Source organism: Chaetomium fimeti, assembly GCF_033439085.1.
Source record: "Chaetomium fimeti strain CBS 168.71 chromosome Unknown B0H64scaffold_3, whole genome shotgun sequence".
NCBI classification, from domain to species: Eukaryota; Fungi; Ascomycota; class Sordariomycetes; order Sordariales; family Chaetomiaceae; genus Chaetomium; species Chaetomium fimeti.
The window spans coordinates 778,443-803,223 of NW_026944331.1; the positions used below are offsets into that span (position 1 = coordinate 778,443).

Here is a 24,781-nt window from a genome sequence, read left to right on the forward strand (position 1 = left end):
GTAATCTGGGGGATGCCATTCGGTGACAATGGGCAGGCACACTGAGTATCACGGGGAAAACAGGTAGGAGGGAATCACAACAAGGTGCGAGCATGTTCTGTTCTTGCTCGCTTCTCCAACAAACACCTTCACGATGGTGGACTAGGCGGCGGTATATGGTGCGGCTGTGCTTAGGGATAGCCGTAGTTGGCCTGGGTCGTCTCGAGGTGGAAGGGTGAGGTGGAAGGGTGCTCATGCTCTCACAAGGGAATGGCTACAGAAGCAGTATTAGCTTTGTTTTTTCAAACAGAATACAAAGGAAAATTTGGTGGCTGAGTACCTAGGTATGGCAGAGAACTATAATGTTACATGGTGTTTAGCTTCCCCTTCGCGTCGTCTTTGTCAGATCTTTTGGCATCTACTGTCCACTTTACCGTTTCGAACAAGTCCATATCCACCACGTGGTATACACATGTGAAAGTCTCATCCACTTACACCTTTGCTTTCCACAGTAGCCATTGCCAAGGTCCTTGGAAAACAGGAGGAACTGGAGGGGGGAATCTTCCACGCCCTCGGCATGTGCTTGCCTCCCTCTCTCCAGCTCGTACCTGTTTGCCCGAGGGAGTCTGCGGCTCTGCGGCCTTGGCACGGCACCAGGTTGATGATGGGGGCCTCGGGAAACCCGCCTCAACCCCATTCTGACGGATGTCAGTCATCGACAACCCCACGGGGTCGGAGAACCACGGAGTTCCGATGCCGAAAGGGGTTATAGCTAACCCTAACCCTGATAAAGTGGTCAGACGGTCAGATGTCAGATCAGATAGAATAGGTATATAACTAAATCCCTAACCATCTTCTTTCCCTTCTTTTCCTCGTTCTTCCTTTCTTTCGGGATAAATCACGCCAAGGGCGGCCATCCAAAGATATCGGATGACTCGGACAATTCTCTCGAAAACGTGGGATCCATCATTGGGTTCTTCAGGTGGCCGGGACTCGGTCCGAAACGGTCCGGCACTCGGTTTGCTGCACCCGAGATTTGTTGACGGAGTCCGGAACCAGCGCTAGACTCGATACAGATAAGGTCTCATGCCAGCTGTTGAAGGTTGACCGCCTCCGAATGGGCGGGACCTTGGATGGCCCAAGCTCCCTCAACAATGTGGGTTCACCGCCAGTCAGCGCTGCGCAATTGGCCGGGGTCAGGGAGCTGACAGCCCCGTCCGTTGGGATTGTCGAGATGAAAGCGACAAGGGGAGGTGAGCGAAACCGGCGGGTATCGTTGAGACGCGCATGGGCAAAAAGTCTGGAGCTGCGAGCAAGTTCGATGCCAAATTCGGGGGCGGCATTCACGAGAGATCAGTGCCGTGGGAAGAGATAGGGACCGGAACGATCGAAGACCCGATCGGCATGGGGCCTCGATCCATTGGACCATGAAACAATCCAGGACGTAACACCAATGGTTGCTGTTGTCTCGTCTGCAGACTGCCAGTGCAGCACGACGATTTATCCAAGCTTCGTTGTGCAACCACGTCGAGGCCATGGCTCCAAATTTAAGCGGCCCACCTGCGTCAGGGAAGTGTGAGGGGTGGGAGACTTGTGGTACGCAACGCTGATCTGGCGGGAGCTCCTTCCACCATTCCCCAGTCGGAGTCCGCTTGGTCACTTATACCTGCCTTCCCCCTTTGAGTCAGGTGCTCAAAGCTTCCCCTCCGTCTGCCACACTCAAAGCATTTGCTTGCCCGATTGTTCCTGCTGCGCCTGTCTATCATCCCGATTCAGATCGCTTTCGATCAACCAAATCCACCCAAAAACTATCCGTAAATCCGTCCGAGCCACACAACCCCATCGCCATGTCATCACGACTTACAGCTCCCGTGTCCCAACTTGCCCGCTGCTTCAGCACCACACCCGCCGTGGCCCGGCCGAGCCACCTTCTCAACCATGCATCAAAAGCAGCTGCGGCAGCCACCGGCGCGGGCAGGATAACCAAGCCCGCCGTTGACGAGCCCTCCGAAGTAAGCATCCACCATCAAAACGCCCAAAACGCAGTCTAGCTCAGCCCACTAACACACCTCCCCCCCTTCCCAGCGTCAACACTCCACGGCCGCCACGACCCCCCACCGCCCTCTTGTCCCCAAAACCACCCCCGCCATGACCACAAAAACAATCCCCTTCATGCAAACCTTCCACCACTCGGCCCCCAAACCCATCGCACCCACCTTCAGCACCATCGACCGCGCCATCCTGCCGGACCTCTTCGAACCCACCACCGGCACCACGGACCCCTACGCACACATCCGCGTCCCCCTCCTCCCGGACAACGCCTCCCCCTCGCCGCTGCACTTCCGGCAGCCGGAAGCCGCCGACGAGCCGCTGCGGCAGCCCGAGATCCTGGTCGTGGCGGCCGACCCGTCGCGCGTGCTGCCCGCCGCGCTGACCGAGGTCGAAGGGATGGGGGTCGATGGTGTCGAGCTGGGCTTCGCGCATCTCTTGGGTAGGGAGGCGGAGGCGGAGGAGAGTTATGAGATGGGCGCGGGCATGATTCGTGATCTGTGGAGGGGTATGGTTGATGATGTGCTCGGCCCGGCGGGGAGGAATGGGGGGAAGGGGGCTGCGCCCGCTTGAGCTTGAATTAGGGGGTGCCTGGGGTTGGGTGACGGTGGTGAGCGGTGATTTTTGGGGGGAGAGAAAATGGGTTTCTAGCTTAGGTGGTGGGAAGTGCATGATTTGTTGTTGTTGTTGCTGTATGGCATGACGATATTACTATGGTTGTAATTGCTCCACTTGAAAGGCGGGCCCAGTGCTCAACCGCGGGCTTTCTTCAGGCTGTTTTATTTCACATTCGCCACGGACCGAGTCTCAGAATGCAGAATGTCTGCCTACCTATCTAGCCTGGGTGTCTTGGAAGCCCCTTTTCCTCGCCATTGTGAAATTCGACCCTGCGCCTGCCCACGTACTCACCTCATTAACCACCACCCACCGACTCTCTCAGCAATTCAAGTGTACTAGTTATCTCCATTGGTATCTTTCACTCCCTCCCTGGTCCTCAACTTCACACCCTGCGCGACTTTACCGACTTAAACTTACCCCTTCGCGCCATGCTCATGTGAGCCGCCGCTACATCGTACTCCGTACTACTCGGCACCATGTCGCTCTCCGCGGGCTCCGCGGGCCCCTCCGGCGCGAACAACCATCCTCGCTGGCCCCGGGGCGGCGTCGTCGACGGGCTCTACCTCTTCTTGACGCTGGGGCGGGGCTTGCACTCGTCCGGCAGGACGGGGTGCAGCATGACCTTGTTGGGGTAGTTGCTCGTGTTGCCCTGGTAGCCCTTGGACCAGTCGTAGCTGATGGCGTAGGCGAAGATGTTGCCCGTCTTGTTGAACTTGGTCGCCGTGATGCTGCCCCCGACCTGCGGGTACCCCTTGAGCCGGTGCTTGGCGTCCTTGTCCCAGAAGTGGAACGTGCCGTCGCTGCCCGCCGTGCTGAACGTGCCGTGCTGCGGGTGGAACGAGATGTCGTTGACCGCGTACACGTTGGTCACGCTGCCCTGCGGCGGGTCGCGGTGACACTTGAACGAGAAGTTGAGGCTGGAGAGAGGGAGGTTAGTCAACAGTTTTGCGGGGCGGGGGACGTGTCGATTGGAAAAGAAAAAGAAGTCGCTTACCCGGAATCCTTGTCCTCGACGTATTGAATCGCGCAACGGCCCTCGATACTACCAATGGCGAAGCCTTGTGAGTCGGTGAAGCAGCTGACGACGCGTGTCTGCCACTTGAGCGGACTCTGCAGTGTCTTGTAGAATTTCGCCGGCTCCCCAAGGTTGATCACGTTGATGTACCGATCGGCGGTGCCGACGACCAGAAGATTCTGTCGTACGTCCATCGTGTAGACGCGCTCCTGGCAAGTGACGGACCCGGCGGGCTGTGGGCTCCGGAAGTCCCAGTATTTGACCGTCTTGTCCCACGAACCAGTGACTGCCATCGGTGTGCCGTTGGCCTCGAAATACCGCACGCAGCGGATCGGCTGGTCGTGCTGGGCTATCTGTGCCGTCTGTCCGGTGGCCAGGTCGAGGACCTTGGCCTGCTTGTCGGCGCCGGCCGAGATGACTTTTTGGCCGTCCTTTGAAACCGTCAGACCCTCATTCCGCACTGAAATTGAAAGCAATGCTAACCCACCTTGAAGAAGTCAACCGAGAAGACCGGGCCGTCGTGCTCTATCTGGGCCTTCCCTTGGCCTTGACCGTTGCTCATGATTTCGTAGATGCGAACTTTCTTGTCCCAGCTTGCCACGGCCAGCAAGTCCTTTTGGTCGTTCGGATTTGGGTTGAAAGCAAGGGCCGAGATACTGTCTTCGGGCGGGCTCCCGAGCTCAACGTCCTGCTTCAGGTCGCCGAGCGTGTTGCTCGCCGCCGTCTGCTGCGATCCGAAAAGGCCCGCCATCGTGGTGGCTTCTCAATTAACTGCTCGCCGCTTGTTGTTTCTGGTTTCGGTTGGGCAAATCGTGCGTAATCGACAATGTATGTGGATGTGGTTGTCGTGGAGCTGATGTGTTGACAGCAGAGGTCGGTTGCTGCTGTTGACGCTTTGGATGCTTTTCGACGGAATTGAGCTTGGATTCCCAGCCTCAACTCGCTAGCTTGCTAGGCACACACCCCTACTAGCTGCAGCAGCAAAGCTTGGACCGTGCTTGCTGCCCCACTTTCCCGAAAAATGCACCACTTTAAAAAATCTCGATCTCTGAAAATCGATTTTATTTTCTTTCCTCTTTCTGCAAGCCCCCCCTCGTCCAAAAAATCGCTATTCGAAGCTCACACACGGAGAGAGTTATTCACTCTTTCATTTTTCACACAAGCTTTGGGAAAAGTCCCCGGACACCCACCTTCTCTCACTCGGAAGCTGGTCGCGGAAACGCGCCGCCATAGAAGCACTGCGGCTGATCTCGGCCGTCTGTTCCTTGCCTGTCTGGCACCGCCCGGCCCATCCACTCCAAAGTCGGCCGACTTCTCTGGTGCAGGGTTTACAGCAGTCCGATTCCCGGGCCGGACACCACTTGGACGAAGATATGAGTCCGCGCTCTGGCTGTCTGGGGCGTGATTTGCTGTACCTGTCGCTGGGGTAACTGGTTGATGGTGGGCTGCCGCTGGTCCGGTCTGGGCTGGGAGCGTCATGGCTGGCTCGAGAGATTTCGTCAAGATTTCACAGAAATGCGATTGCTCGCCGTCTGGAAACAGCGGCGAGTAACTCGACGGGGCTCATTCTTGGTGCGAGGGGGGCTTCAACCAACACAGGATCGTTTCGGTTCCCGTGTCTCGCGGTCGGCACTCAGCTAGACAAACACAAACTCTAGGCTTCGCAGGAGGTCCCTTGTTCACGCTGCTGGCTGCTTGGCCGGGTTCTGAAGGATCGGACAGTCTAGGTGATGATAAACCTTTATAGAGTCAAGCTCTGAGGTGGAACCGGCGTAAATCGTCGCGTGACCCCGTTGATGACTCAACAATGCGTTATGGTATCTGATGGACTGTCCAATCCTCTATTTTATTTTATTCAATATTAGATAGTTTGTTGGTTTGATGTCTATAAAGACCGTCTATACGAATAACAGTTCTGAGGCCTGTTGAAGCCACACGCTCCTTTTATCCTGCCGTTCCCACTTCGTGGTTGAAGAACTCGAAGGACCTGGTTCCGGACCACGGCTCAACGACGCGTGTTCTACCGCGCCGCCTCCTTCGCTCGCTGCTCTTCCTCAAGTAGCTCGCGCTGCTTGTGGGCAGCTTCGAGATCGGCCTTCATCCCCTTGGCCTTCTGCCGGGCCTCGTACATGTCGCGGCTCTTCATGATCCTCTGCACGATGGTTCCGGCATTGACGTCCTCGAACTCGTGATGGCCGATCTCGCGGTAAATGCCCATCTCCTTGGGCTCGGTGTAGACGTCCTCGGTAGAGGGCATGAAAGATGTCGGGCCATGGTAAACGGCATCCGGTGTGCCCCACGGGAGCGAGGTGAGGTAGCCCTTGGTGGGTGTGAAGGGGGCGCCGAAGACGACGGCGTTGACGTACTGTAAACTCATTAGTCAAAGCCATCTTGAACAGCTCCAAGCAGACTTACCCGGCACTGCAGAACGCATAGACCACGCTCGAAGATGTTCATGATGGGGTAGTTGACGCCCTTCCACTTGTTGATGACCGCGTCGTCGTGGACGCCCGCCACGACGAACACGGGGCCGTAGTCGGCGCCCTTGCCTTTCCTCTCGTTCACGGCCTGCTCCGAGTACCAGCCGTCCTTCCTAGCCAGCACCTCCTCCGCCTCAGTCACCAGCCGCAAGAACTCGATGTGCCCGCTCGAGAACAGATCGAACCCGCCATCCACGTAGACCACCCTCTGTCCCGGCTTCGGCCCCGCGCCCTTGAACAACTCCCTAAACCCGCTCTCAGCCCCCCAGAACCAGACATCGGCGCCGGGCGCCTTGGCGGTCTCATCGGTCGCATAAAGACGAACCCGCTCGGTCATGGCCTCACCTTCAGCGCGGCGCTCGGCCTCGGTGCCGGGCCCGTCGAGGCCGGCGAGGGTGCGCTCGAGCGACTGGATGAAGTGGCCGCGGGTGCACAGCAGCATGCGGCCGACGAGGTCGGTGGTGGAGATGGACGGGGTGCGGCGCACGACGCGGAAGCGGTCGGCGGCCTTGACGAAGCGGTAACAGTCCTCGCCGCTGCTATCCGACGTGATGTCGTCTCCGTGCACCACGTACTTGCACCCGAAGTGACTTATCCAGTCGAGCTGCGTCACGTACGGCGCGTGCGCGATCGACTTGGTCACCCAGCGGCAGGCGTCGATGGCGAGGAGGCTGGTTGGTTGGGGTTAGTGCCCGGGGAGGTGTGTGTGGGGTGGGGGTGGATGGGGGTGAAGGGAGGTGGTTACTCACCGTTCTTTGAGGTTCATAACGGTTGGCCCCTTGTTTTCGAGGATGGCCTCGTCGGAGTGGACGCCAACGTAGAGCTCGTCGCCCAGCTGGCGGGCTTGGACTACAGCACCGGCATGTCCTGCGGGGATGAGCAACTAGCTATGGTCTAGCCGCGGGATACTGGTGGGACCTTACCGTGGTGGAAGAAGTCAAAACAGCCGTCAACCCAGAGACGCCCCTCGAGTAGCTCGGGTGCAGGATCACCGGGCGGAAGTACATTATCGGTAGCCATGGTCCAAATATTTGGCTCTAACACGAACTGAGGCGCGGGCTGGTCGAGGGCTTAAAGCAGGACTGTGCTTGACCTGGGCAATGGCACTTCGTTGAGGCGATGGGTGGAAGATATCCGTGTTGGCGTACCGGTTTCAAGTGATAATAACTCTCGATAACAAAAGGGGTTGGTGATGAAAAGCAAGGTGGCTCATTTAAGAGACCCGACTCGATTGCGGAGCTTGAATCCAGCCCGCAAGCGAGGCCCTAAAGGTGCCCATCAGCAGCTCCGGTTCTTGGGCATCCATCACTGCCCCTCCTGCCCCTCCCCCACCCCTCGAGAGGTCCGCAGCGCGCTAGGTGCCGCGTCTCGGCTGGAAACTCTGTCTGCCCCGAAAAATTAGAAGGTGGAAGAATGGAACCCAAGTAAGGTAGCTCTTGCTTTCTCGTGCAGCGTGATGGGTGCCACCCGAGGTACAGACGACATACCGGTCAGACAAGATTGCCGAATCACTGACTCAATCACACAATGCTTCGCCGTTCTCAGGCAGGGTAGTAGTACATACCTAGTTCCCTACCTCGGGAAGCCATCAACGGCTTATCCGGGGATCTACAGACTCACCGCAGGGCGATTGGATAGACTATGTGACTTGTCTCTGGCGGCTGAATCGCAACCCATCCAAGCCATTTTTTTCATGCCGCGAAGGCTTCTCTTTCCGTGGATGAGATGGGACGACAAGGGTGAAGAGACCCTGTCAACGGAACACGGCGCGTGGAAGATCCCTGAAGTTGCGCGACCCTCGATTTTCCATATTCATGGGAGAAGCTTTTTATAACAGTGGACCGCAGCCACCTACTTCCCTCCTCCCTCGTGCATCCTGTATAATATTATTCCGAGCCTCAACCTCTTTCGTTGTCGTTTTTTGAAGCTGGTTTTCTTCCCCAAGCTCACTTCAAACTTCAACCGACCTTCGTCCAGCCCTTGCGAAGACGGGACCCTCCCAACCTACACCCCACCTTCCAGCCCAGCGGCGCCTCTTGCCGGATTTGGGGCGCTAAAACCGCAACAGCAAATGATAGCGCTGCATTTCGCTACCTGAACAGGGCCGCCTAACTCTAAAAGACGCACGACATGCAGCGCTCGGCAGCCACTCCGACACCGTCGGCCGCCCCTTTCTTCTCGTCCATTTTTGGCGGCGGCGGCGGCACCGACAACACCAAAAACACAAACACAAACACGAATCCCCCGCTTTCCCCCACCAGCAAACCAGCCCAGCAACCGACGAGCCCGGGCGAGGAAGTTACCGGCGGAACTGCCCGTCAACCGAGGACGCTAACGAAGGATCGAAAGCCCTCGTTTGGCCGCAAATCGTCCTTCGTCTTCTTGTCGTCATCGTCACCCAGCAAGAAGACCAGGCGCCGTGCCGACTCGGCCACCTCGAATCCCGGGCCACCGGCCGATGGCGGCGGAATTGCCGTTTCCACTCTTCCCCACCGCCCGTCTACGACCCAGCTGCATTCTGAAGACCCCGTCCCACCGCTTCCCGACCCCTCGCCCAAGACCAACGACGGCCTCTCGAAGATGCTCAGCCGCGGTGCCGCGACGCCGATACCCGGCTACAATGCCAGCGGCTCGGGGTCTATGCTCAGTGGTGCCGGCATGGGACAGCAGGGCGGTGAGCTGAACGTCGTCCACCAGCACATACAAGAAACCGCCAGCAAGAGGATATCAACCCTCGACTATCTACGAAAGGCGTGAGCCTCCCCTCCCCACATCCTCCTCCCCACATCCAATCCCGGATAACAGTGCATTAACCACCCAAAACAGGCACGAAGGCCGTATCTACTGGTTCAACACACTCCTCTTCGACAAGCCCGACCTGCTGCGCATGCCCTACTTCGACGCGCGCAAACTAGGCCGGCGCGCGACCAACTACCTCCTCCTAGGAATCTCCCTACCGGCGGTGATCGACCTGAACTCCAACACGCCAATCGAGTTCCTCCGGTCGCTCAACACGCTCCTCGCCGAGTTCGACGCCTTCCAGCAGATCCACACCGAGACGGGCATCGCCGCCACCTCGCTCACGCGCACGCGCATCCCGCAGATGTTCCGCCGCGCCGCCGCCCCCGTCTCCAAGGGCCGCCGCAGCAGCTCCGCCGCCGGCCGCGACGGCGACGTCGGCTACTCCCTCGAGCAAGTCGACAGCAACACCGGCGGCGGCCCAAACGCCGCCGGAGCAGCAGCAGCAGCAGGCACCACAACCGCCACACCAGGCCCAACCCCCGCCCCGGGCAGCGCGGCGGGCGAGGCGGCGCACCACGGCGGGGTCATGACCTTCGGCGCCTCGGAAGTCGATCTCCTCCCCGGCGAGGAATACACCTACCTCCTCACGCCCACATTACCATTCGACCCGGATTTCTTCGAGACCTTCGCCACGCTGTGCGACGTGCTGATCGACACGTACTCGCGGCTGCTGAGCCTGGTGCCGGCCCCGCGCGACTGTGGTGGTGCTGTTGCGGAGCTGTTCACCAAGGCGGACGGGCGGATTCGGAAATTGTTCTTGCAGGCGGCGGTGAGGGAGTTTGAGGATGCGGGGCGGGCGGGGGCGCGGGCGGAGATGGCGAGTGTGGGGAGGGTTGTGTTGAGTGGGTTGATGTGATGGGGCGTGGTGGTGGTGGTGTGTGGTGGGATGCGATGTGGTGTGGTGTGGTTTGGTGTGGTGTGCGGTGTGAAGGGTACGGAGGACGTGAAGCGGGGAGGAGAGAGAGCGGGTGCTGGGAAATGCGACGGCGGGAGTGGCCCCGAGGTTGAGGTATCAAATGGCTTTGGTGGGTATGTGGGCGGAAGGGTTGGCGTTTGGACGGATGGCGGGTTCTGGGCATGGAAAGATATCCTAGCATTGCATAACGGAATGGATGGAAATGTCGTTGGTATTCATTCGAATGGGGGTTAGAGTCTGAGCGTATAGCATAGTAGTATAGCCGTACTCGCGAGCCGGATCATGACAAAGAGATTCTCCTGTCTCTGCCTCTACTCTTGACACCTCCCCTGATATAAAAGCGCCTGGGGAATGGAGAATAGGGAATCCCACAAAAGAAGAAAAGACCAGAAATCATAACCGTTAGACCATGCCATGCAATAGACCGAACCGAGATGCCGAGAACATATCAAAGGAGCCTGAGGAGACAACGGGAAGACCAGAGTGCCGCCGGTGGGTTGAACATGGGAGAAAATAAGAAATGAATGCAAGGAACGCCGTCGCCATGAAGTGATCCGTATCATCAAAAATGAGAAGAAAATTAGGCCGTGATCCCCTGCTTGTGGTCGTCAAAATACCGCCTGCCCCTGCGCCCTGATAAATGCAAATGGTTGGTGCTACTGCCACTGCTGCCACCGCTACTGCTGTGGCTGTGGCTATGGCTGTGGCTGTGACTGTTAGTGTTGGTGTTGGTGTTGATGTTGCTGCTGTTGTTGCTGTTACCATGGCTGGTACTGTTGCTGGTGTGGTTCGCCGAGCGCAGCTCCCGCGACCTGCCGCTTGCCGACCGGAGGTTCATGTACGATCTGGAACTGCTCAACGAGAGCGTTCTTGGCCTGTCCTTCGCCTTGTCCTTCTCCTTCTCCTTTTCCCGCGACAGGGTTTTAGAGAGCTTGTCGGCCGTGCCGGAGCTCGACCCGCCGCTGCTGGAGCTGGAATTGCTGTCGGTGCTGGCGCTGCTCGAGCGGGCCGATACCGCACCTGCGGCCGGCTTCTCTTTGGAGAGGGAGCTGGAGGAGGAACGGGCCGACTTGGAGCTCTCGGCGCCGGGGTTGGTGGGGATGGTCATCGGGGAGGCTGGTCGGCTTCGGCGTTCTTCTTCTGCTTGCTTCTCTGCCAGTCTCTCAGAGAAGGATTTAATTTCTGTGAGTTTGGTGCCCGTTGGTGTCGATGCGGCCGCCCCAGCGGCTCGCAGCATCGTTTTGCTGGCGCTCAGCCTCAGGTTGACCGACTTCCTCGACGACTTCGAGGTGACCGACGCAGTATCGTCCTCCTCCACATTACACTTCGCTCCAGCCTCGTCCTCGCTATCCTCGTCTTCCGTCTCCATCGCCGCCTCCTCCTCCACCATATCCAACCCCACCGGCCCGGCATCCAACAGCGGCAGCTTGTCGATCTCCCCCCCACTCTTGCTCACCGCCCCATCCACCTTGGCCACGACGCCCACGGGCGGTCTCGGCGCCGGACTGGCCGGCTCGTTACGATAGCGCTCGGCCTCCTCGACGGCGCGCCTCTCGGCCTCGGCGCGCCACTGGGCCTCCTCCTCCTCGGTGCGGAGCCAGTAGCGGCCCATGGCGGCCTGGTTCTCCTGGTGGCGGCGCAGCTTGGTGGGGCTCTGCAGCATGGTTTTGGGGGCGCTCTTCTGGGCGCCCGGGTCGAGGGGCGAGATGTAGGTCAGCGTGCTCTTGCTCTTGCGCTTGACGGGCATGAAGCGGCGGCCGGGCCCGACCTCGACGCGGTGGACGGTCGCCTTGGCGAAGCGCACCGTCGCGCCGGGGGACATGGGCCGGGGGATGGGGGATGCGGGCGGTGATTCCGTAGGAGGAGGTGGTGAGTCGGGGGCTGATAGCACGGTTTCGAAGGTAGGGGTGGCGGGGGAGGGAGGGAGGCCGGGGCTGGCGGGTTCGCCTCCTGCTGCTTCTGGGGAGACAAACTGGCGGGGGCGCCTGTAACCGTCTGGGCTGGAAATCCGGAGGATAGATTTAGGCATGGGCATGGGCGATAAGGGGGATCTAGAGAGGCGGCGTTAATAAACGACAACGAGGCATAAACAACCAACATAAACAACAAATTTACCTTGGCTTGTCTCCAGCGCTCTGCGGCCGGGGCGGAGTCGGGTTGTGCTTGCCATCTTGGTTGTCGGGGGCGGCCTTGTTTACTTTCTCGGAGCTGGTCTTGCCGGCCTTGGAGGTCCCCGGCGAAGCTTTCGGGTCTGGTGTCATGGATGATGTCTTTGAATGTCTCGTCTTAGTACTAGCCCCATCCTGGTTCGTTGTCGAGAACGAAAACGAAAATCTTCGAAATGCTGTGGAACCTCTACGTGCCTTCGTTTTTGAGTCGATGCTGGTGCTATGGCTGTGTCTACGCGGTCTGGTGCCGTTGCCGGGGTGATGCTGAGTTGCCGGTGAGGGAGCGGGTGAGGGGGTAGACGAGGAAGACGAGGTCGGAGGTTTGGACGCTGTGATCTTGCCCTGCAGTACAGCCCATGACAAGACAGATGAGAGGGAGTCCTTCCTTTGAGGTTGTCGGAGGCCGTCGGATTTGGGTTTAGAAGAGTCCTTGGCGTCTCTGGACATGGCGGTGTTGGCGGGTTGGGGGGGGAGGAAGAGAAAGAAAAAGCGGGTTTACGGATATCAAAACCATCAAGAACTGTTTCAGGGGTAAAACTACAAAGAATTGCCTTAAAAACAAAACACAATGGCTCTCACAGGAGAGAAGAGCGGTAGCATCATCATGGACAGACCTCGGGAGTGTGTCTGTGAAAGCTGAGTTCAGGCATAGAGGTTGGGCCACAACCGCACCACATCGCCCATGGCTCCATGAGTGGGGGGCCCAATCACGACGGCAGGCCCCCATCATGCAGGTCTCTGCTCCCGTCGTGCCATCTGGCATCACTCGTTGCGGAGACGTATTTATCCGTGGGAGCGAAACGGGGGCGGGCCATGGCCCTCTTTTGTGACATTTCGAGAGTAGCCCGGTTCAGCACCGCCGACCAAGGCGCTAAGGGGGGTCTGAGGCCACGACGGTGAGTTGTGAGTTGTTGGCGGCCGTGCCGGGAAACCGACCCCGACGCGTGTCAAATTTCGTGAGGATGCTGAGGGGTGTAGGGCGGGTGTAGGGCTGGTGCTGTTGGCGAGAGGCCTCAGGTGTCGGACATGTTTGACGTCCTTGCCGGTTCCGGTGGACAACCGGGCTCCACGTGGAGCTTCGACCGGCGACGGCACCGGCGACCCGGAACGGTGGCCGGAGATGGCTGATTTGCACGCACACCCCCATTTTAAGGTCTCAGCTCAAACCATCGCCCCGAACGCGGTGTGAAGAGGGGAAACCTGGTGAGAAAAGCTGGCAAGGAGGCGAGTGCGCAATGACTTGTTAATGACTGAATGATTGTCCAGCTGACCGGGCAAAGGCCCCGGGTTCTCGGTAAACGCTCCCACTCACCCCCAATCCCGCAGCGACACCGCTTCCGACCTGGATCGGGTGGCACGGACGGGGTGAGACACGGCCACGAAACGGCCAACTAGCGTGCCGATCGCGACGACGAGTCGGCGCTGTGAAACTGCGGGGCAGAGCTTGAGTTGTTTGGGGCGGTCGGGGCAGTTCTTCGAATCGTGGTGGGGCAGAGTGGGGTGGCACAAAGGCGATTGCGATAAGCTCCCGATTGGGTGGTGTGCACTCTGCACGTGCGGCGGTATCTCTCCGCTGCCACGCCTATCAACGGCTACACACGGGCCAATTGATAAACACTTCTCGAAAGTTTGACCCTGCCCCTTCGACAAGAAAGCGCAACGCTTTCCAGCGCGTTGTGTCGGGATTCTGTGGATCCAAAGCACCATCGAGATGATAAATTCATCAATTGACCCAGTGGACAATCTGTCACGCGTCCAATGTTGCATCTCGAGTCTCTCTGCAGGGACTCGCCTGCGAACTCGGCCTCCCTCAAACGACTCCACCTCTCGCGACTCGGTCCTTCCGCATTCCTTCGAGACGAGCCCCGAGTCCCACCGTGCCACCGCTCATGAGTCAAGTTGTTCTCAAAAATAGGAAGTCGTTCTCGCCATGTCAAAAGAACAGCCAACGCCACTTTTAATATAGTAGGTGACTTGACTCGGGACTCCGTTTCTCGGAGCCCCGATGGGGTATCATCAACTCGGGGAGGATGCCGTAAATGGCCGATGTCTGCATACGAATAGTATATGCGGCAAACACAGTGTCAGAGCCCTTGCAGATAACTACAGGTAGGGAGGTTAGTGAGGGAGCATTATTGCTATTCTTGCATCATACGGTCTACACAGAAGGTTATCTAGCAAATCAGACTGGAGAAATGGGAGACCGCCCACCCAAGAGCGGAAACCTCCGGCACAGCGAACCGGAATCTCGGTATTGCAGGAACAGAATTTGTGCACTGTTTACCTTCCTTGCCAGTGTACATATGTACATACCACATATGCACATGTACAGCCCCTGCGGCCTCCGCACGCCCTATTGTCAACGAGGCTGGTCGTGCGGATAACTTGTCGGAAGGGCAAAGAATTGGCCTATCGGTCACGGGTCATCAAAAGTTGAAGCCGGATGCCCTTGAAACCCGCAACCCGCACCCCGGTACTAGTTAGTTCAGGTTGTAGTCACTTGAGCTTGTGGACCGAGACTTAAAAGTCTTGGTTCGCCCCCCTCGTGACTCCCCGAATCCCTCAACTCCTTAACTTTCCTTCCTTCCCCTTTGCCATCTTGCGCCCTCACTCACCATCCTTTGTCCGGCACTCACCATCTTTAAGGAGTCCAAGAGACACAACACAGAATATTCACCATGATCCCCCAAAAGCCCACCGGAGAGGACCTCACCTCGACCGCCATGGAGCACAAGATGGCCGAGCAGCCGGCCCTAGCCAACGGCAAGACCAACGGGCACACCAACGGAGCCACCGGCCACATCAACGGCAACGGCACCAGCACCCTCCCGGGCCTGGACGCCTCCAAGCTGACCATCACCCGGGCCGACCCCACCGCCCGCGCCGTCCCGGACGAGGTCGCCGCCTGCGCCGGAAACGAGACCATCTGCACCGACCACATGATCACCGTCAGCTGGAACGCCGCCACGGGCTGGGCCACGCCCGAGCTCAAGCCCTACGGCCCCCTCTCCCTCCTACCCACCGCCTCCGTCCTGCACTACGCAACGGAATGCTTCGAGGGGCTCAAGGCCTACCGCGGCCACGACGGTGGGCTCCGCCTCTTCCGGCCGGACCTCAACGCCAAGCGCATGCTCATGTCAACCCTACGCATCTCCCTGCCGGGCTTCTCCCCGGCCGAGCTCGAGAAGCTCATCCTCACGCTGATGGCGGTGGACGGGCCCAAGTGGCTGCCGCGCAGCCGGCCCGGGTCCTACCTGTACCTGCGGCCGGCCGTGATCGGCACGCAGCCGCAGCTGGGCGTGCAGGCGCCCAAGGAGGCCCTGCTCTTCATCACGGCGTCCTTCATGCCGCGCATGGACGCCCCCGTGGGCGGGATGCGCCTGCACACTAACCCCGAGGACATGATCCGCGCCTGGGTCGGCGGGTTCGGGTATGCCAAGGTCGGTGCCAACTACGGGCCCAGTCTGCTCGCCACCAACGAGGCCCGCTCGCGCGGGTTCGGCCAGATCTTGTGGTTGTATGGGCCTGAGGGCTACTGCACTGAGGCGGGTGCAAGCAACTTCTTCGTCGTGTGGCGGACGCGTGAGGGGGCCCTGGAGATGGTGACGGCGCCGTTGGACGACAAGCTGATCCTAGACGGTGTGACGCGCCGGAGTGTGGTGGAGCTGGCGCGGGAGCGGTTGAAGGGCGAGGTGGAGGTTGTGGAGAGGAAGTACACCATTGATGAGGTGATCGAGGCGGATAAGGAGGGCAGGTTGATTGAGTCTTTTGCGGCCGGCACAGCGGTATGCGCCCCCCTTTTATTATTTTTTGTTAGAGAGCTGTTTGTTGACTGACATACACCATTAGTTCTTCATCTGCCCCGTCTCGCAGATCCGCCACCGCGAGCACGACATCCACATCCCCATGGCCAAGGGCGAGAGCGGCCAGTACACGGCCAAGATCAAGGGCTGGATGACCGACATCATGTACGGCAACGAGCAACATCCCTGGGGCGTCGTGGTCGAGGAGCAGCAGTAACTTTCCTTTTGCGGGTATTATTTGTCTTGCATTGCTTAGCGTCGGCGCCGCGTAGCGCGCGGCCAAAAGTGACTTTGGGAAGAGGCGTTTGGGGTGGGCGGTTGAGCATGTCATGAATTAGCGGCATTCAGACTTAGAGTTGGTAAACATACATCAACATGAGATACAAATGCATCCGTCTCGAAAGTGAGAACGACGCGATTGTCAACGCCAACGCATTCAAACCACCCTCACCTCCTAACTTAACTCCCATACACGACCATGTCCACTTGACAATGCGGGAACGACCGAGTCTAGGTCCTCAATCCTAACCTCCATGCGGACCACCACGAGGCTTTTCCCCGATGGGACTATCGCCGACCCCCCCTGCTTTCTCAGCTCCTGGCACGGAACGTCCACTCCATCGATTTCTATAGATCCAGAGACAAACGGAGATGGGGGTTTCCACATGATTACCCTATCCCTGTTCACCGCTTCGATCCTCTTGAAGGACATGGCCTCGTATTCACCGGCTTTTTCGGGCGAGTCCGGAAGTTCCTCGACTCTGGCCTCCATGCAGACCACCATAGCGCTTTTCCCGGCCGAGATTATCGCCGAACCCCCTTCCCTTTTTAGCTCTGCCACTGGAACTTCCACTCCAGCAATGTATATGCTTCCAGGGACAAATGGACGTATGGCTTTCCACCTGATAATTCTATCTCTATCCACCGCTTCGATTATTCTGAGGACCATGGCTTCATATTCACCGGGTTCCCCATTATAACTCTGTTAGAAGTTCAGTATACCCACCTCCCATTGAGGGGCTGGGAAGCCAAAGAAAAACATACCGTATCCATAGCGAGTGTGAGAGTAGCCGTCTAGTTCTCCAGAGTCGAGCACGGCCCTATTGGTAGAGATATCGCTCATGAAGTTGCGACACTTTGCGCCGGGCTGACTTAGCATTAGGCGTGCCCGAGCCTCGTTGAGTTGAGTGCGGGGCGGAACAACAAAGAGACGGGCCACTTCGGTGAAGGGGTGAACCCAAAGAAGCACCATGCAGGACCCCGCCTTCATGGCTGAAGTTAGACTGAGTCTGGACCTCTGGTGCCGTCCACAAGAAACATAGTTACAGATTTGAAACCTACTATACGAAGAAACAGAAGGCAAGCATGTCTCAGAACTCAGCGCTGTGCCGTGTCATTGGCCTCCAAGAGCTTCATTCATGATCTCCATCGATTTCCACATTGCTTGGGAGAACTGGTTCAAACAACTTCTCAAGCCATAAGCTACACATAGTAAAAAGCAAAACTTGAATCAAATGCCAGCACAAACAGGCAACCCCAAATTCCACCAAATTACCAGCCCGACGCCCGGGCAGCCTCACGGCTCATCAATGGACTGAAAGAACGTGTGTAAATCAGGCAACGTAGCCTTCCTGAAATCCTGCTCCCTTGTTAGCAACCAACAACCCCTCGACCCAGTTCCCCAACTCACTTTCTCAATATCCTTCATCACCCCCACCGCCTCCTCCCCGATCTCTACCACCTCCTCCTCAGCCTCCACAATCTCCCGCTCAATCGCCTCCCTAAACCGCTTCACCATCACCTCCCCTTCATCATCCCCATCCACCCCACCAACACCCTCTTCACCTCCCCCCTCCCCACCTCCAGAACCAGAACCAGGACCAGAACCAGAAACACACCCCGCAACCCCCTTCAGCAACTCCTTCACCTCCCCCTCCGCCGCCGCCCACTCGGCCCACAGCCCCGCCACCTCCGTCTCAAACCCCCTCACCTGGTCCTCGGCACGAGCCACCAAGTCACCCACGCTATCCTCCTCGGCGCGCAGCGCCCCGTCGGCGCCGCGCTGCTGCGAGCGGATCCGGAACGTGTCCAGCGGCTGGGCCAGCTTCTTGATGCGCGCCTCCGTCTCGTCCAGGAAGGCCGCGTCGGCGGCGCCGTTGGTGCTGAGTGATTGTGTCAGCTGGCGGGTGAGGTCCGCGTGCGTCTGGGCGAGGCGTAAGGTGGCGCTCTTGTGCAGGGTCGTGGCGGTTTGGAGGTAGTGTTCTGCTCGTTGCCGCCGCCGGGTGGGGCGTCAGGGGTTAGTTTGGGGGGGTTGGTTGCTGGGGAAACGGAGGGGATGGAAAAGGGGTTGGGGGGAGATAGAACCTTTGAGTTGTTGGATTAGGTCGTCTGCACTGGGCGATGGGGAGCGAGCTGAGGCTTGGGCTGCGGTGGGTGTATGGTTTAGTTTGGTGGAGGTTGCTGGCTTGTCTTGGAAGGCGGCTTCAATGCGCCGGAAAAAGGGGGCGACGGAAGGCTTGGAAGGGGGCTTCTTAACGGCCACATTTTTAACCGGTGATAAAGGCGTGGGTTTCTTGGGCAGTGGGGCGAGGCGTTCTCGGAGAGACTGGGCTGTATTCTGCGTTTGGTGTGCCTTGTGGTCAACAGATGACGAGGACGACGAGACGTTGTCGGTGCTGCTAGGGTTCGTTGGCTTCGGAGAGGGGAGGTGATCAGAGGCCCGCCGTTCCTGGGCTTTGACACTTCGGGATCTCGTTATTCTCAGTCTCTTAGCCCATGGCTCCTCAAGGAGTGGCCTATCGATTGATGGACGCATGGTCAAGGTATGTTGCGAGAGATGCGAGTATTGGTTACGCTCTAATCCATACCAAGTGGTGATATTGTGTTATCGAGAGGCGTCTGAAACTGGTACGAAGTATTCGGGAACGGTAGAGAGAATTGATCTTCGGCTTAACTATTAGAGTTTTGTCAAGGACTTTCATGTGCCTGGGTTGGTTGCCTGATTCACCTACCTCGAGGAAGGCGCGATCAAGTCCAAGGGCAAGTTGCCCTACCCAAATCATCACACCATTCTGAGTCGATAAACCCCCAAAAGTTAGGCAGGTAGTAGATCTTGAAATAATTCCCGATATTGGGTAAAGCGGTCGGTGCGCGTGGTTTAGGACAGTTGAACAGAGCTTTCCTTGTTCGGCGGGTTTTGCGACTTGGTAATTTTGGTGACGGAGCTCTTGAAGACAGTGAGTTAATGGCGACATTGCTTCCAACGTGAACGTCTGACCCTTCCTCCAAAAGTCAGACTGTGAGCGCGGGTCTAAGGTGGCCTCGGTGAATGCTACCCAGGGTTTCACATGGATCTTGGTCCCTTTGGCCGCTGCCTTTTTGGAGGCGATACTTCAATAATTCTGGGTTTTAGAGGTGACCTGCCGGCTGTGGCCTCGGGTTCCGCCACCGAAGCTGCGGCAGGTGGTGCTGGCGGCGTTTGAGGAGGAGACTTGGGCGCAGGGTCATGAAAAGAACCTGGGGGGTGGGAACTGGAGTTGGAGTTCCGAGCGGCAGCAGAGGCTGGATTTGAATCGGAAGTGACGGTTTCAACCGTAGGAGGAGGGGGGTAGGGGTTTGAAGTACGGGCGGAAGTCGGCACAGGAGGTGGAGGAAATGGACGTGGAGGAGTCGGCCAGGGCCTAACGCCTTCAGTCAGTGTTTCTTCTCGGCAACTGCTCAACCATCTCCGGTATACACACCTTGAGTATCTTACAGCGTCACTCCAGCCGCCAGAGGACGAGGATGGGCCACAAGAAGTTACGCCCGAACTGCTGCTACCGCCCATTGCTGCCGCTACCAGCACCACTGCTGCTGGTATAACTCCTGCTGCCGCCATTGCTCCCGCCATTGCTACTCCCATCTGTAGCAGAACTGTTTTTCAGATCGTATAGAAATACCACGATTAACGATACGACGATCCCGAGGGGTATTAACTGAGCAGCCGTCGTTACCTGGTTGACGGCAGCTGAGATTCCGTTCCATTGAATGGTTAGTTCAATGGCGGCGACGAGAATGCACGCAACTAATAGGCCGCCGAATGTTTCAACCTCTTTCAAGATGCGAACCCGAGATCGACTGTCACTGTTAGTCCAGCAAACAATAAAAAAAGACTCTGGTAGCATACTTAGCTCTCCTTTGGCGTCTCGATTTCTTTTTCCTAACCAACCCTGCCTTCATTGCGCCAATGATCACCCCCCCAGCGAGCAGCGCCAACATCAAAAGAACATTCATGGCCCGGAAACCACCGCTGCGCATCTCGACCTTCCCAAAGGCAAAGCCAACTTCCTGTGGCGGTTGGCACGGGCAGCACCCGCCCTGATCTCTGAGATTCCGGTTGATGGATTCAGAGTCGACACCGGCGCCCCAAAACCACATGTGCAGACTGATGACCACGAGAACGAAGAGACAGCGAGCAGCTCCCATAAAACCGAATTTGCCACGCTGGGTACCGATCCCAAGGTCTGGACGGATCCACGCAACTAGATCAGTGGTGTGGCGGGGGACGAGAAGATATACCGTCGTCGAGATGAGTAGTAGGGCGATATACACCTCGGCAGCGAAAAGATACCCGCTCGAGGCCGCCATGGCCAAGCCGAGAAAGACGGCATAGGCAAGAACCAGCTCGGCAGCCCGGGGGACTTGGGCGTGATGTTCATGGCACCGCTCTCCGATGAGAACGAAAAACCATAAGAGGTAGAACGAGACGCGGATGCCCATGCCATAGAGGTCGGGAGTGCCTGGAATGGCGCACAGGGGTGTCATGTTGGCTACTTTCACATCGTCTTGGTGTTGAATCGAACTTTACAAGATGACTTGTGAAGATGAAGGTTTGGAGAGGGAAACTGAGACAAGGAAGAGAAGGAGTTAACGGTACCAGGGAACAACGATTACCGTCTGCCAGTACCACCTCTCACCAAAACGGCTTGACAACGTGGTATCCGTTGCACTGGCAAAACAATCCGAAGCTTTGACGAGCAAACTTGTTCAAGTATCACCTAGACCAACATGCCGTCCACGCCTCACCACGACCAACACTCGGTTATCTGCTGCTAGCAACACATTAAGAGGCTGGGCCCATCACCGCAGATCTGCCGTAGATATCGCAGGCCAACTTGCAGTCTGTGGTTTGCAGGACCGAGTTGCTGTACCCCTTCTCGAACATTTAGATACGGCCCACGTAGCTGATTGTTGAGATTAACGCGTACCTGTACGACTGTGGCCGCCGCGGAGCAACCTCCCGGTCGTCACAGCAAACCGGCAGGTAAAGGTTTGTGTGTGCCACGCAAGACTTAGGTCCTAGGGAAACACCAAAATGGGCAGAGACATATTCTCACTGCGGGACTGTAGAGGGAAGATGGTATCATTCACATCTAACAAACACAATGCCCACGCCCCAAACACCATACCAAGCCTAAATCAAACATAACTCATGACATGTCTCACTCTCGAGGGCCCATCCTCTTTCTCACCCAATAGCCTTACTAGGCAGCTTATAGCACCGTGCCATCCACACCCACCTCCTTACTCGTCCGCCCCGCCAGACTCACCCCCGTCCCCTTCCGCTCCCTGACCGCCCGCTCCCACCTCTCCTTATCCCCCACCGGCCTCCCATCCCCATCCAGCCCCAACACCTCCATCAGCTCCGGCACCTCGGCATGGTCCCTCGTATTCTGCATGCGATGGCACCACGTGACAACCTTATCCTCACCCTCGGAATCCGGCTCCCCCTTCCCATCCAAGCTCGTCTCCGACCGCCCACTCTTCCCCTCCCCCTCCCCCTCCGCACCACCACCACCAGCATCACCCGCCGTCGTCGTCCACGCCTTAGGCGGCTCAATCCCCACCGGCGTCGTCGCCACGACCATCCCCCCCCCAACCGCATCCCTCCCCACCGGCTCAAACAAGAACTCCCCGCCAACCTGCTTCGAATCCCCGCCCCTCAACGCCAAGCCCTTCCCAATCTGCTTCAAACCCTGCACGACACTCAACGCACTGGACTTCACCAAATGAGTCTTGATGTACGCCGGGCGGGGGCCCAGGGCCAGGGTGCGCACCATGCCCAGCTCGGCGTACAGGCGGCGGGTGGGGTCGGCGTAGATGGGGAAGGGGCAGGCGGCGGCGTCGGCGTACATGTCGATCAGGGCCGGGTCGCCGCAGCCGACGACGCAGATGAAGGTGGAGTGGGGCAGGGCGAGGAGGGATGGGGGGGTGATGGACTCGGAGAGGGTGCGCAGGTATTGTTGGCAGTTCTTTGGGAGGGGGGGTTAGTATAAGTCTTTTTTGCTTTCTTTCTTTTGGTTGATCGAGGGAGGTTGAGGGAGGTGGGAGTGGGTGGGAGTGGGCTTACACCGCAGAAGAAGTGCCGGATAAAGATGATTAGGACTCGTCGCGCGGTGTGGCGGCCGGTGTACAAGCTCCGGAAGGTGTGGGATTTGCCATCGCGGTCTAGCACCGTGTAGTTGTCGATTTTGCGGATGGTGTCGAGTGTGGGGAGGTCGTGGTTGGTTTCGACCGAGCCCTCAAAGTCGAGGGGGTTGACGCCGTCATCGGCTGTTACTGCTGTAACCTCGGGCTTTTCTGGTGTTTCCGGAGCGGGTGCCGGAACGGGTGCTGGCGCGGGTGCTAATGGGGTTGCTGACGACGCCGGTATCGTAACCGGGGGCGGGGATCCCGACTGCCCCGCTGCGACCGGCTTCCTCTCGATGCTCTGCTTGGCCGCCGGGTCGGCTCCGTTCTTGACAGCGGCGGTCTCTGGGGTAGCTTCCGATGATGCCATCTTGATATTAATAAAAGTAAATAAATATCCGATTTGTTAAAAAGGGCCGTAAATGACAGAAACACCCAAAATATGAAGGGTCAGCTCAAGGGCGATGTCGAGAGATCTCTCTAGAGGAGTGGTGATGTGGTGGAGAGCAGACCGCTTGCAGTCGGGTGGCAATCTCAACGTATTTATTTGGTACAAGTACGTGGATGAGATCGAATGGTCCCGGGGCACGAATTCAGCTGGCTCAGTAACCGATACGAGTGGCAAGCAGTTGGGCAGCAACATTGGCTAACTGGAAAAAGGGAAAAGGAACGGCAGGACAAAAGAAACGGGAGAAGGCGGAACGGGGCCGTCTATTTCAAGAAAGAGGCTTAGTCTGGCCAACTGCGGGTCTTGGAATTCAAGATCTCTGAACGCAACTTCGCGCTTAAGACGCCCCTAGCGTTACAACTTACGGGTTACGAGTGGTGCCCCGCCAAGAGTTAAACTGCTTGTGTTTCACCCCTCAGTCCGGATCGGAGTGGTGAGTGGAAGCGCCCCGTGGATCCCGCGCGTCTTGTGGGTGGGACTTGGCATTGCTATTCGATGTTGAGTTAGCCGCTGAAAGCACAGGATATTGTTGTTGGCAAGAGAATGGTGGAAACAATGTGTCACCCCTGACATGTGAAACATTTATGCTAGTCACCGTAATGCACTCTCGGTGAAAGAACGAATGTATGCTGATTTTTCTCTGTCTGTGTTTGTTTGTGTGCTAGTTAATCAATCTGGTAAAGCCAACAACTGCCCCAGAAATGAGTGGCTGAAGGCAGTTGGATCATGCAGGAGCTCTGAGCTGAGCAGAGCTCCCGTTTGTTGTGAAGTGAACGTTTGTCTCGGCCGAAAATGAGCGACTTCTTCCCCTCCCTCCTATTCATTCTCTGCTAAGTCTGTCCTCCGACTTCCCGGGCGCAGAACAGAATGGGCTTTCCCACCAAGTGCCGGTGGCTGCTCCGTCGACTGCCCCCAAACAGCTCAATGAGCTACTCCTTCTGAATTGTCCCGCTATACATACCGGCCTAAGAGTTCCCAGCAACATGGCTTGCAGCCAACAGCTGCCAAGGCTGATTGGGCTCTTCATACGAGTCTTGTCAAGCAGCATGGCTCGGCCAACGCTTGGCAATAATATGCGGCGAACGGCCCAAGGGCGAGCTCCCGGCCGGTCGAGAAGGGTGTGCTTTTGGAAAGCATCTACCCAACTCTCCCTCGACTGCGAGTTCTGTGACCCATATGAGCCCGACGTCGCGTGCTCGACGGGGTCCGGAGGGTGGAGGCAGGTGGGCTGCTGCTCCTAGGATTCGGTGCAATGCCTGTGTCTGTCCTTGGTTTGCATGAAAGTAAACCACCAACGATTCCCTCTGGGGTCTCAGTCAAACCCGGATCCTATCTGACTGGCAAAGGCGGTGCTGACGCTCTTCTCATCGTCGTCAAACCGCCGTCCGTATCCGTTGCCTGCTCCCATGCGGCCCCCGCTCTCCACGTACTGCTTAAGACGATCGCTCTGACTGTAAGAGGTCGGCCTCGCCGCGCCAATCGCCTCGCTAAGGCCGGCACCGAGACTGGCCCCACCTTGCCCGACGCCCTTGGCACCAATGACGCTGGCGCTGGCGTCGGTGAACTCGCTGTTGGCGACGCTTTCGCCCGCGATGCTCTCAGCGCCGCGACCCCGGCCCTTCGCGCTGGGGCGGCCACTTGCGACCACACCCGGCAAACCAGGCCACTGTTCGGGGTGGAAGTTCGAAAACATGTGCGGATAGGCCGAGCTCAGTCCGGCCCCGCCGAGGGCAGAGCTGTGGATAGACGACACGTCGTCTGGAATAAACGAGAGCATTGAGCCCGTCTCGTAATCCCTAGTCGACCCGTTCATGCCATTGTATCGGCCGTTGGGATAGCCGCTCGGGGCGTTTTGATTTTGGGCCTGTTGAGGGTACCGCGGGGGGCGGAAGGCGGTTTTGGGTCGGCTGAACTGCAGCAGTGACGTCTGCAGATTGGTAAGAGGACCCTCCACTAGGCACTTGCGGTCCTTGAAGTGGACGAGAAGATGGTGCCACAGCTCGTGTTTGGAGAGGACCTTGGGGTTTCCGATGATGACTAGACCGTACTTAGCGCG

The 24,781-nt window shown here is 58.0% G+C and overlaps 8 protein-coding genes across 8 annotated transcripts; 3 read left to right on the forward strand and 5 right to left on the reverse strand.

The window, feature by feature from the left end:
* The first annotated feature begins 1,511 nt into the window (after window positions 1-1,511).
* Window positions 1,512-2,848, forward strand: B0H64DRAFT_473006 (uncharacterized protein). The gene is made up of 2 exons (XM_062807968.1): window positions 1,512-1,991; window positions 2,065-2,848. The coding sequence occupies exons 1-2, from the start codon at window positions 1,827-1,829 to the stop codon at window positions 2,599-2,601; spliced, it is 702 nt and encodes a 233-aa protein (XP_062660326.1). The 5' UTR covers window positions 1,512-1,826; the 3' UTR covers window positions 2,602-2,848.
* Window positions 2,849-4,567, reverse strand: B0H64DRAFT_390394 (WD40-repeat-containing domain protein). The gene is made up of 3 exons (XM_062803402.1): window positions 4,149-4,567; window positions 3,641-4,092; window positions 2,849-3,563 (listed from the first exon to the last, which is right to left on the reverse strand). Exons 1-3 carry the CDS (start codon window positions 4,410-4,412, stop codon window positions 3,206-3,208), a joined length of 1,074 nt encoding a protein of 357 aa, XP_062660327.1. The 5' UTR covers window positions 4,413-4,567; the 3' UTR covers window positions 2,849-3,205.
* Window positions 4,568-5,386: 819 nt separating this feature from the next.
* B0H64DRAFT_110022 (uncharacterized protein) lies at window positions 5,387-7,283 on the reverse strand. The gene is made up of 4 exons (XM_062797780.1): window positions 7,065-7,283; window positions 6,891-7,008; window positions 6,077-6,812; window positions 5,387-6,026 (listed from the first exon to the last, which is right to left on the reverse strand). The coding sequence occupies exons 1-4, from the start codon at window positions 7,159-7,161 to the stop codon at window positions 5,682-5,684; spliced, it is 1,296 nt and encodes a 431-aa protein (XP_062660328.1). The 5' UTR covers window positions 7,162-7,283; the 3' UTR covers window positions 5,387-5,681.
* Window positions 7,284-8,123: 840 nt separating this feature from the next.
* B0H64DRAFT_110032 (uncharacterized protein) lies at window positions 8,124-10,149 on the forward strand. Its single transcript, XM_062797782.1, has 2 exons — window positions 8,124-8,894; window positions 8,968-10,149. Exons 1-2 carry the CDS (start codon window positions 8,272-8,274, stop codon window positions 9,797-9,799), a joined length of 1,455 nt encoding a protein of 484 aa, XP_062660329.1. The 5' UTR covers window positions 8,124-8,271; the 3' UTR covers window positions 9,800-10,149.
* A 90-nt stretch (window positions 10,150-10,239) lies between these two features.
* On the reverse strand, window positions 10,240-12,686 carry B0H64DRAFT_110027 (uncharacterized protein). Its single transcript, XM_062797781.1, has 2 exons — window positions 11,975-12,686; window positions 10,240-11,910 (listed from the first exon to the last, which is right to left on the reverse strand). Exons 1-2 carry the CDS (start codon window positions 12,472-12,474, stop codon window positions 10,440-10,442), a joined length of 1,971 nt encoding a protein of 656 aa, XP_062660330.1. The 5' UTR covers window positions 12,475-12,686; the 3' UTR covers window positions 10,240-10,439.
* A 1,536-nt stretch (window positions 12,687-14,222) lies between these two features.
* On the forward strand, window positions 14,223-16,047 carry B0H64DRAFT_320403 (aminotransferase; the record flags this gene model as incomplete). The annotated part of the gene is made up of 3 exons (XM_062800466.1): window positions 14,223-14,298; window positions 14,785-15,812; window positions 15,877-16,047. 3 exons carry the CDS (start codon window positions 14,223-14,225, stop codon window positions 16,045-16,047), a joined length of 1,275 nt encoding a protein of 424 aa, XP_062660331.1.
* Window positions 16,048-17,058: 1,011 nt separating this feature from the next.
* B0H64DRAFT_110071 (uncharacterized protein) lies at window positions 17,059-18,751 on the reverse strand. The gene is made up of 2 exons (XM_062797783.1): window positions 18,195-18,751; window positions 17,059-18,092 (listed from the first exon to the last, which is right to left on the reverse strand). The coding sequence occupies exons 1-2, from the start codon at window positions 18,643-18,645 to the stop codon at window positions 17,407-17,409; spliced, it is 1,137 nt and encodes a 378-aa protein (XP_062660332.1). The 5' UTR covers window positions 18,646-18,751; the 3' UTR covers window positions 17,059-17,406.
* Window positions 18,752-21,216: 2,465 nt separating this feature from the next.
* On the reverse strand, window positions 21,217-22,994 carry B0H64DRAFT_473013 (AhpC/TSA antioxidant enzyme-domain-containing protein). The gene is made up of 2 exons (XM_062807969.1): window positions 22,219-22,994; window positions 21,217-22,120 (listed from the first exon to the last, which is right to left on the reverse strand). Exons 1-2 carry the CDS (start codon window positions 22,645-22,647, stop codon window positions 21,362-21,364), a joined length of 1,188 nt encoding a protein of 395 aa, XP_062660333.1. The 5' UTR covers window positions 22,648-22,994; the 3' UTR covers window positions 21,217-21,361.
* Window positions 22,995-24,781: the final 1,787 nt, after the last annotated feature.